General features: G+C 33.7%; 1 protein-coding gene across 1 annotated transcript in view; it reads right to left on the bottom strand.

Annotated features, from left to right (window-relative positions):
- LOC104624574 (low-density lipoprotein receptor-related protein 1B) overlaps positions 1-12,129 on the bottom strand; it is a gene marked incomplete at both ends in the record, with an annotated part of 148,825 nt that overhangs the window by 6,097 nt on the left and 130,599 nt on the right. Inside the window, 7 exons of the mRNA XM_010291978.1 lie at positions 787-909; positions 1,896-2,024; positions 4,318-4,437; positions 6,179-6,301; positions 10,204-10,353; positions 10,551-10,664; positions 11,713-11,832. Coding sequence (XP_010290280.1) covers positions 787-909; positions 1,896-2,024; positions 4,318-4,437; positions 6,179-6,301; positions 10,204-10,353; positions 10,551-10,664; positions 11,713-11,832 — 879 coding nt within the window. The remainder of the gene's footprint in view (positions 1-786; positions 910-1,895; positions 2,025-4,317; positions 4,438-6,178; positions 6,302-10,203; positions 10,354-10,550; positions 10,665-11,712; positions 11,833-12,129) is intronic.

A 12,129-nucleotide genomic window follows, 5' to 3' on the forward strand; every position in this document is an offset into this window, starting at 1 on the left:
CATGACATGTTCAACTCAAACTTTACATGAAAAATTTTACTAAATGCAAATACCAAACATGCTCTCTCTTACAATCTTTAGATGTCTACTTACATCATTTATGCACATACACTCTTCAGGTGTGTGTGTAACAGAAATGCCTAAAATACATAGCTAGCTATCTCCTGTCGTGGTTCTCATCTCTTGAGCACATTTCAGAGAGTAAATAAGCAATATAGATTTTAATTGCACAAAACTAGGCATGATAATCAATAATTTGTCTTTTTGGACAGAATATTTGCTCTGTATTTTCCATAAATATTATTGATATAGATGAATGTTTCTGACTCTGGCCTACATATACCATACAAACATTCACATAATATAAGAAAACATAAATTTGTATGAATGGTGAAAATTAAACATTCACATATGGCTTTAGTTTATATCATTTAACTGCAGCAATAACCATGGCAGAAATGTTTCACTATTTGAAGAAAAAATATGTGTATAGAGACAAATTAAAAAAATACATAATGAACAAGAAATTATAGACTGTACATTTTTAAATTCTGTTAAATGTTATTGGCGATCAACTGTAAGTCACAACTATAGCAAACAATTTAGCTTGGAGCTGGAGCTACAATGACAATACCAATATTCATTAATCCATAATTTTAAAGTTAACATTAAAACAATTTTAAAAAGCTAAGAGCTTACTTTGTCACTATTGAAAAAAAACCACCAGAAGTCCTTACAGTTAACAGTCTGAAGTTTTTCTGTTTACTCTACTTTTGTTATACTTGCCACATTCCAGAGATTCATCTGATCCATCTCCACAGTCATCATCATGGTCACACACAAACTGTTTGGGAATGCAGACTTTGTTATGGCACATGAAAGCATTCTCGTCACAAGTGTTATTAGGAGCTAAGGAAAATACAGTACATAAAAATAAATGAAATTGAGAATAGTAAGATATACAGCCATTTTCTTACAAAACGACAAAATGAGAAGGAGTTAGTCTGAGTGGATTCAATGGAAATAACCATATCTTTTGAGTAACAGAAAGAGCACCACACAACTCAATAGCAAAAAAAGCTACTCATCATCACAGAGATAGCTAAAGAAGTAAGGATAGCCAAAACCTCACGTCATCCAAGACAGAAAGGCTTCAGAAGTTGACACTGTCTACAACTAACCTAAAGTCTGCCTCTGAGGAAAAGAACATTTGGGAAGTACAGATGTCCTTCCTATGTTATTCTGCTCCTGAACAAAAGCTCTTTAGAATCCGCAAATACTCCAAATATAATTCAGCCTAGAAATGGTAAGTGATAGAACATGCATTCAGTGAACAGAACATATATCAGTATTTTTAACCTATACCATTTTTATATACATTAATAAAACAAATCCCCTAATGAAACTACTACTGAACTCCTGACACTTTTTATAGAAATGTATCTCAGAGGACTGGAAGTAATAGTTTATAAGGCAAGAGATGTCAAGATCTGAACAATTAGACAGAATAAATTGGAGACTAAACTGTACTTCCCTTTTTGATGCATAATCTCCCTGACATGCAGCAGCATTTTCTTCAGCAAGAAGAATAAAACTGCACAGTCAATAATGTGCTAATTTTCATAAGTAAACATGATGTATAATGTCTATGATGTGACACACATACTGATCTTCAGCTGGTGTGCCTCAGTATATATTAACAAAACCTGAAGATTTTAGACTGATTAAAGCGTTGCAGGATCCTGGTATGTGTGCTCACACGTGGTCCATCAACCTTTACTAACAATCTTGACAGTATAAAGGTATGATACTATTGACACAAACAGCACCTGGATATTGTAAAGGCAAAGCTACCAAGAAAAGAAACACTATACATTTTTAACATGCAGACTTACCACAGCCTGCTGTAGACAGTTCATCACTGCCATCAGGACAGTCTCTTTCACCATCACAAAGCCAGTGCTGGGGAACACAGGCATGGGAGCCTAAGCAACTGAACGTATCTGCTGCACAGGTCACTGAACCTGAAAAAACATTACAGGTGATTTTTGAACATGTTTTAACTGATTTTTTTTGAAGGTAATAGGTAATGACTGAGTAAGGATTTTTTTATTCCAAAACTGAAAGAAGATTTTGTTTTGCACAGTATGATAAAAAATACTGGCTAAGACTGTATTTTATAGTAACATTTCGACAATCCGCTATTTCTTCCATTCTTTTCATTTATTCAGTTTCTTAATTTTCTACAAGGAAATTTAATTTACCATACCTCGTGAAAAATATCCAGCAGAATAACTTTTCAAACCAACTTTGGTCTTTATGTTTGGCTGCATGTTTGGACTGACTGAACAGAGGACCTAATCTTGTAAACCACATAATCCTCACATCACTATACTCAGTGCCTGGAGGCTAAAGGTATTCAAAACTTGCATGAGTGTGCCCCATGTAGAAGAGAACAATGTACAACAGTAGTGGGAGTAAGAAAATGTCTGACAGTTCTAATGCAAGTAACTCAACATATTGTTTATTTGACTTTTTTTTTTTAAACAGGCTTTTCTCCAGATAAGAATATTATATCCCAAGATTAATGATGCTCTGTTTGGAAGTAAACTTTTGTGCAATCCATCACTTAATGTATTCTCTTAGATAAGTTAAATATACTTTACTAAAAGGAGACTGTACTTTCTACTAATTTTAATTAGAAATTAATAAAATAGTAAAACAAATTCCCAAATTTGATTTTTTGTACTATTTATCCAAGACGAAGACAACTTTTGTTTACTCATGCTCATTTGCCATTTTTTGATACTTCTGAAGTGTTAAATAAATACTGATTTTGTAAGAGTGAAAAATCTGAAGTCATCTTAATCTCTTTTTTCTTCTTGTTATTCAGATCTGCTTCCTATCCCTAAGGAGAAATACAGCCTTAACTCCCCTGCTCTTTGTAACTGGTGTGGATTTTTCGCTCTTCAAGAGATGGCCTACAATTTTATGGGTGGGCTTTCTTCTAATAAGAGATCTACAATGTATTGCAAGCCAAGATATCAAAAGAAGTAATTCTGAACAACCTTAAAAGAAAGAAAGGAAAAAAAAAAGAAATGTTGTAGTGACACTTTGCAATTTGCTGGCCTTTGTTTTCCCCTCCCTTTTTCTATTTTCTGCTCTGTTTCCTATTAAGCTTCAGGCCTTGATGTTCCTTAGGGTTTCACGTTGTTCTTTAGTAGCTACAGATGAGGTGCTTGTCTTCTCATTTCACACCTTCTCCCTTTCCTAGGGGAGATGGGCAGAGAGAAATCTTCTCATTCAAACAGATATTGCCCTCAACTCCCCAGTCCTCAGCATGACCAAATGAAAAAATATGTTGTAAATGGATGTCAACTTGAAGTTAATGTTGTAATTCATTTGTATTTTGCCATATTAGAACAGTGTAATTTCCACCTTCACCCTTTTCATTTCTTGGCATTTCTATGTCTGTGTTTGATTAAGCAACTACTTTGACAACCACAACTCTGAATACATGCTGAAGAGATTTCTTCTCTACTTGACACTTCCATTAAAATTATCAATGGTATCTTTGCTATGGTATCACACCTGAAATGTGGAAGAAAATTCTCTTTGTTGAATGGGCTTTAAGTAAGAGGATTAACTCTTAAATACTTGTTCCTTTTGAATAAAAGTTGAAATTTTAAAGAGAAAATCTTTAAATACAGCATAGATAAGGATGGAACCAATGTATAAAATACCACGAAATTGTGACAGTATGAAGACACAATGTGATTTTCTTTTGAAAGGAATTCACTAATACATTTCCAGTCAACTGAGCCCCAGAATGAAAGTAAAACCTTCAATTCCTTATGCAATTTGAAGGGTTTGGGAATTTGAGAGCAATATTATGCAATAATGCTTATGACTGTATATACAAAATTTTAAAGGGATTAGGAGAAAGAGCTGGGGGGCGGGAGACAAACAATAACTCTAGAGTCTTCAGGCACCTACCACTGAAATGTAAAGCTCAAATAGCGATACAGGGTTTTACCAGAAGGATGGGAACTGGTGAAAAGTTTGGTTCTCCTTTTGCCCATGCTGCTGTGCCATTCATATCTTCACGGATAGACAACACACAAATCACATAGTCCCCATAAAAAGGTATCTAGCTGCTGGTTGGAGTGGCTTTGGGGAGGATATGCTCTAACACTCTAAACTACATGCTCTTCGGAGATGCTGTACTTGTTCCCTTTCCACCACCTTCCTGGATCACGTGGTCTCCTTCAGTATGTACAATCTGACACAATACAGAACTAAAATTATTTGACTTACCACAGATAGCATCACTTTCATCTAAACCATCTCCACAGTCATCCTCTCCATCACAAGTCCATTGCTTAGAGATGCATTTGTTTGCAGAGCAAGCAAACTGATTCCATGAACAAGACGAATCTAGGAATGACACCAGCCACTGCATTTGTTAGGTTCACAACAACACTGTGTTCCTTGTAATTTCTAGCATAGTCTAGGAATCTCCACAGCACTCCTTTCTGTCCTTCCAATTTTAGTGTATTAAACCATAGTATAATCCTAATCTTGGTGTTCAGGATGTTATCAGTTTGTCCAAGACTTTACATTCACCGATATATGTATCTAAATAAATACTAAAACATTCAAAATGCATACATTCTAATATTTTTAAACATTTTGCTAGTGGGATGAGGACAAACACTGTAAAAACATAAATCTGGTTTGTGTATTTCACATGGATGTTATAAATACAGTCAACTGCCCTATTTTGGTAGTAGGGCAGAAATGGCACAGTACGAATTTCCCAGCAGGGTCTTCCTCTCGGTATTGCAGTATTTAATTGCATCTGTAAAAGATTTCACGTTCTTTTCTCTCACAAGAAAACGTGCTGTGTATTTGCATTCTGTTGTCCCATTTACACTTTTGTATACGTTGAAATAATGGCATGCTTCTGCATTTCAAAATAAGTCTGCACAACTCTTCTAAATAAGTGGTACTACTATGACATTTCCTGAAAATTTGAAATCATCCACTTTTCCCAGACGTCTTTCTTTAAGAATAAAATTTATTTAATGGATGACAACAAATTTTAATATTAACAATAAAAAAAAATTAGGTAATACAATCTGAACTTTGAACTAGAGTGTTGTAACAACTACCTCAAAATGGTTAAGAGTAGGGAAAAAAGAGTGTACTAAATCCCCTTCCCTTTCTCCCACAAAAATCAGCTAATAGGTTTTACAATATTGCATGTAAGTATGTATATGTAATAAAACCTGGAAAGACAAACACCAAGTTACGCTTGATGAATGTGGTCATCACAAAACTTTCTGATTTTCATAGTGCACAGTAGTTCCTAATTTTGAAGTTTTAAGATGTATACATACAATGTAAACTGCAAACCAAACATGGAAGCATGTTAATGGAAAATGGATCATGAAGAGAGTAATATCTAATCTTCAGTCATATTAAGTGGTAAAGAAAAAAAAAAAGAATGTCAGGTTTTATTTAAATGGGGAATAGGAAAACTCGATATTGCTTTTGCTGTTCTGCTACAATTCAGTTATAGAAATAATCTGTTCATGTAACCCATACAAATTTAAGTTAAAAGACCAGCTCTTACTGTGAGCAAAATCAGCTTGCATTGGTCCACAATAAGAATCTTAAAAGAGCTGAGACAAAATGGACCCTTAATCGGGTTCGCAGTTTATGCTGTATTTTATTCCTATCACTTTTGTTGTTACGTTAAGTCATTATACCTGTATGGCCTCTCATGGAAAGAAACTTCTATTTTTATATCATAAAGGTCTATTCTGGATACTTCCTGTTGGGGTTGGAAGATATTGGTAAGAACTGATTATATCTATAAAACTTTCCTGATGAGAAATTATAAAGAATTAGTGAAATTGTATATATTAAAGCCATAGAAAAGTCTGTATACAAATATATTTTTAGGAAAAAAACAACAGGGTTTTCATTCTGGCATGAGATAGGGTTTAAGATATTGGCAGTGTGAAGTATTAGACAGTGTGAATCTGAAAATGTAGCAATAAAGACCTTTTTATATATCTCTAAATTCAATCTCTGAGATATGAATGCACACTTCTTTCTGTTCTCAAAGTGCATTAGTGATTACAAAATTAAAGTAAGATAAAATGCTCACCGCAGTGCAATTCATCTACTCCATCCTCACAGTCTTTCTGCCCATCGCAAAGCCAGGTGGTCAGAATACATCTTCCACTAGGACAACCAAAATAATTTTCTTCACATGTGGGTTTGTTTTGAACTGTGATAAAATAAAGAATGTAATGTAAAATGGTCTCTACTAGTATGATTAGGAGCCTAGCATATTTCTGCTAAATGTCTGAATACTAATGGACAACAAAGTGTTTATGTCTAAAAAGGCAAAAAAATACTACTTATACTATTTAATTGTGTTCATACAAATTAGGAAATAGTGATGGCTAAGTAATTTAGAGAACTGAAATACTTAATTTATTTAGAGAAGACTCAGAGCACAGTTTCAAACTAAATTAAAAGGACTTCTAGAGGAAAGTAGTTCAGTTTACAGGTTTTTAGCTCAGGTAATCAACATTGTTTGTTGTTTTACACAAGTTGAAGAAATTGCCCTTCTGATCTATCTGCCAGCATCTACAGGATAACCTAATTGTGGCAGTATTTTGTCACATTCATTGGGATAAGCTACAAATTTGATGCTTGCACTGACTAACTGGAGTTATACCACTGATGTTGGAGCCAGAGATTTAGACTCTGTCACAAATTTAGAATTTCCTCCTTGCCTTTTTTCTTTGTGGAGTGTGAAAGTCATTTAAGATTTTACTTTTATGAATGCTTAGAAAACAGACATGAGGAAAGAAAGTATATCATATATTTAGTTTCATGACATAAGCACAAATGTTAGTCTAATGAGTGGCACAGGTTATTTTCAAAATCTCAAGCAAGGTCTTTGCCTGGAAAAAACCAGGTGATAGACAATATTTCCAAACAGTGGAGATCACTGAAGCTCTCTGCCAAAATGTCTATTACTCCTTTAAGGTATTGGGGCTACCGACACTGGTTTTGTTTCTCCCCACTCTCCTCCCCCTCTTAAAAAGAAAGTTGAAGTTAATCGTATTTATCACTTCTACAGCCGTATGAATAGAAAAAAAAAGAATAAAGAAAGAAGTGGGATGCCTGTGATGACTGGGTAGATATTAAAGATAGTCTGAGTATAGCCACCACTAAATGAGTATTTTACTTTAATTTTCTGTAAGAACAATGACACTGAACAAAGACTGTTAATGGGAATTATCATATTCATAATAGAAGCAACACTCAAAAACTTAATGTTCCAAAGTTAGTCAGTTTTGAATGACATGGCAAAGGAAATCGCATGTAGGTTGAATCGGAATAGTATTACTTCCAAGTAAAGGGAGGAATGATCCAGGCAATTAGTCACACATTAAAATGATGGAACTTTTTGGCACACATTCGAAAGATAGAATAAAGCAATACAAATAAATGGACAATGGAGTAAAATGCAACATTAGTTTACTTATGCAACATTAGTTTACTGAAGCTATAGCACACTGCCCTCAAAATCTTCTTCGGTATGGAAAAAAAACCCCTATAGACAAAGGAAATACAGTAAATCTAAGCTATTTTAAGCTCAATGATGCATTATATACAGCAAATTTTAAAGAATTATTAGCTAATCTAGAGAATATGGAGATTAGAATGAAAACTATAATTTAATATGTATCTGGTTTATAGAGAAGATGAAAGTTCTTAATGTCAGGTTGATTGGCGTTAGTGTTGATGTTCTAGGTTCCTTCTGGATCCTGGTAATATTTTAATCAATAAAGGTGGCACAAAGTATATCAGAATTCTAACAGAAGCTTTTGGTGACACAATGGGCTCATCACGCAGAAAAAGAGGATATTAAATGGGAATAATCAGATGATTTCAATTACTAGTCTAGCAAAAAATTGGATGGTAATTAACATAAAATAAAAAGTTTTCTTTTTACTGATTAATAACATTTATTAATTAGTAAATATTTATTTTTCCTAAATAATAACTCTTAGAAGAATTAAAGATGTACTGGTCACAGGAAAACAATTACAATCTAGCATGAGTCAATTATAAAACCAAACATAAACAAAAATTTAAAAGGTATTTTCAGTGATACAAGGCAAAAGTAAGACTTTGTCTGATATGCTGGATACTGGTCTGGTACATTCAAGAGAGATGGAGGTTGAGATGATTAAGATGACACAAACAGATACACCAATCTTGAGAGCAGGAATTCGAAAATGCCTTGGCTTATTTGCCATTGCAAGTAAAGACTACGGATATGACTACTGAAGGCCTACAAGGTCCTTCTCAGCATAAGAACAGATGTAAACTGGAATACATGTAGACTAAAGATTAAAAGAACAAATGAGGTTCTTTTGAACAAATGGAAGATGATAGTAATAGGAATACTATGAGCAAAAACCTACTAATTTTTAATTCTGTAGAAGTCTGTGCAAAAGCTCAAGGTGCAGGACAGGCTTGATGTCCACAGAGTTTTTTTGCTAAGTGCACTGTCTTCAGTTTGATCAGAATTTCATAGGATGGGCCTAACCCTACAAAAATGTATCAATAAAACTGTGTTCATTAAAGTATTCTAATTCTAAATAGAGTTTATCCATCATTTATTTATAGGTATGTTTACATATTGGACTTAATATTCTCAAATGTGAGGGGTTCTGAATAATAAAGGAGCAAACACATAAATGCCATCTTTCATTAGGTAAGTATTTCATATTGTGAATAATTCATTGGTTAACATTAAATTTGCTATTAAATGTCTCAGCAATTGGGGTTATGGACTCTATAATCACTGAAAAAAAAATCCTACAACCCTAAACATATTAGAAAAATATTTTTTTTTATAATACAGCTAGATATTTATACTCATTCACCATTAAGAATTTGGTTTTGTACACCACTTCTGAGTTTAGGGTAATCCAAATAACCTATGAAAGAATAGAAAGCAGATGCTTTCCATGATTATGAGATGAGTATTTCTCAAGACTGCAGAGGAGACTTTCACAAAAGCCCTACACTCCTGCTTGAGGGATCTTTCCCTCCATTGCTACTAGACAGCCTCGGAGGGCAAAACTATTTAAACTTTATGTTAACTTCTGAAGTTCATTAACACTCTGGTCATTCTAATAAAAACTGCATCATAAAGTCTCATGGAAGTAGAGGCTTTCCTTCAAATTTATATATGCATATATCTTGAAAACATGTTTCTAATGTGCTAGCATTCTGGCTTCTCATGAAAAAGTGTCAGATGAGAAGTTGAAAAAATAAGACTTTAAAATGTCAAGTAAGTTTGCTTCCTTTTTTTTTTCCATGTAAGTTATTTACCTCAGTTCTTGTTGTTATTGGTTCTTTGCCCATCTCTATTTTAATAAGTTTTTCATATGATTCATTTGACAAGACACAAAGTTTATAATTTTTTTTTTTTGCTATGTATCATAAGGGTATAATATCTTTCCCCCAGGAACAAGAAAAAGACAGGGAAAGCCTAGAAAAATAACACAATCTCCAGCTGTAAATACCTCTTCCTTTTCTGGAAGCCTACAATCTCAGCCCTGGGACCAGGACTCAAGTGTACCATGATCTCTTTGTACTGGCTGAAGACCAGAACAATCACAAAAGCAATAAGCCTGGATTCTACCCTGGTAGCCTACCCCAATTACATCAACAAAATAAAAGAGAAAAGTCAAAAAGTAGACAAGAAAAGAAGTATCATCCACTAAAGTAGTAGCTAATAAAAGTTCCCAAGTGATTGTGCTGAAGCTTGATGATACTGAGATTTTAATGACTGACGTTTTACTTAAATAAAAATTATTAATGACAGACCTAATCTTGAGGAAATAGAAAGCCAGAAATTACAGTTTTCTTCAGAGAAATGCATTAGTAATTTGTAATAGTGTGCATAATCTAATGAAACATACAAATAAAGATTTGTGAAAAAAACTTCATTCAGCATTATATTAATCTCTGTAAATAAATAAAACTGTGTTGAATGAATAAAATTTTGCAACACAATTAGAAAAAGAAACAGAAATATAGGAATATAACTTGAAAAAAAAAGTAAATTAGGTTTTTTTTTTTTTCTTTTTCAGTTACCTGGGCATTTTAGTTCATCTGTAAAATCTCCACAGTCATTAGATCCATCACATATCCATTCTGGCAGTATACAAAGTGAAGTCGAATTACAGCTAATAAATCCTGAAGATTTTATTCCAAGTTTATAGAAGTAAGCACAGTTTGTATTATCTGGAAAGAGACAGTAATTTCCCATAGCACACCTAATACAGACTGAGATCTTTACAGTTTGCTTTTCAGGTTTAGGTTGAGTTTGCACAGATCATGCAGCTGCTGGTATCCATCTAGTAATGACTATGAATTAACTGCTATATAACAAGCAATAATCATGGAACAGATGCCACGATGAAGCACGAACACGAACTTACTGCAGTTCTTTTCATCTGAAGCATCTGCACAATCAATGATCTGGTTGCACTGTGCTGATTTTCCAATGCAAATCCCATCTGCACAATGGAATTCTGTTGAAGCACATGCTGAATCTATAACATACGGTTATAAAAGATGTAAGTTTGTGTACTAAACAGACTCTCCAGATGCATATTATATGTATTGTGTTTAAACCTTCTACCTTTTAGGATGAGGCATTCAGAACACACTGTACCTTCCATAGCTAAAAATTCAGTAGAATTATAAGGTCTAATAAACTTGAAAGCATAAGTTTCTAATTTTCAAATTTATTTTTTGAGCCTAAAAGTCTCTCTCTAGATAATTCAACCCATTTTGAGATAATCACCATGTAAGGAAGGAAGCAGCACTTTCAGGACCATCTATGAATTTCTCATATTTCTTTCATGTAACACCAGGTTGGGGTTTTTGCCTGTATGCTTTTCTCTCTACTCATATTCAGCTAAATGATTAAAACCCATGCAGTGTTTTTTTTTAAAAAAAAATACTAGTTACTACAGCCACATAGGTTTTAGCTATGTATAATGGAATAATTTCCCATCCAGTTTTTCTGAATTGTAGCTAAGGATTTGTTTTGTCTGCTAGCTAGTCTTTATTCATTGGCTGATGCATAGATATAAATATTCATGGTTTAGGACATGAAAAGAAAAACAATTCTGATATAAAAAGGAGAACAATTCTGGTAAGTTTTGCAAAGGACACAGGCATTGCCATGCATCTGAGAAGCAAAGAAATAGAATGCTAGCTACTTCAAAGAAGAAACAGTGCAGCAGATGCAGAGAAGAAATCGCCCATCTTTCAAGCTTTCCGTCTGTGGTAAAGATACTCTCTCATTTATTATTTTGCAGAAGAAGCAGCAACTGTATTTTTGAGTTTTCCATAGCCAAAAACACTCTCCTTCTAGAGGTCTGCAGGTGTAAACCAAAATCAGTCTCTATCAATCTCAACACATGCTCTCTCAGACATTCCAGTGTGCACCTGCTTGTTTTTGAATTCTAAGAAAACAAATCCCAGCATCTGTAATTCCAATAGTTACGTGCATTTCCTAACTACCTCTATTGACATACTTAAGTCTTTACAGAACAATATTCTGAAGCCACCTTGGAAGTAACTGTCATTTACCTTTACAGTCAAATTCATCAGAGTTGTCACCACAGTCATTTGCACCATCACATACTTTGTTACTTGAAACACAGCGACGATTAGAACATGGCTTGAAACCCTTCCGACAGCCTCTATTTTCTGGAAAGTTAAGTACAAGCACATAATTTAATTTAGGCACTTGATATACAGTAAAAATAGCCTTACATTAAAACCAAACATTCCAGAAAAACATTTTAAATGAAAATGCATTTGAAGCTACAGGAAAAACTTCAGAAACTGTTCATTTATTGTCCAGCAGAAGAACTTGGACTAATAAACAGATAAAGAATAACAAATGAAAACATGATGATTAAAAAAAGGAAAGAATGACAAAAAAAAAAAAGAAAAAAGAAAGCCTAATTCCCAATTTTCATTATCTCTTGGTATAAAAAGCCA

This window comes from Phaethon lepturus, unplaced genomic scaffold (assembly GCF_000687285.1).
Source record: "Phaethon lepturus isolate BGI_N335 unplaced genomic scaffold, ASM68728v1 scaffold11020, whole genome shotgun sequence".
Classification (NCBI taxonomy): domain Eukaryota; kingdom Metazoa; phylum Chordata; class Aves; order Phaethontiformes; family Phaethontidae; genus Phaethon; species Phaethon lepturus.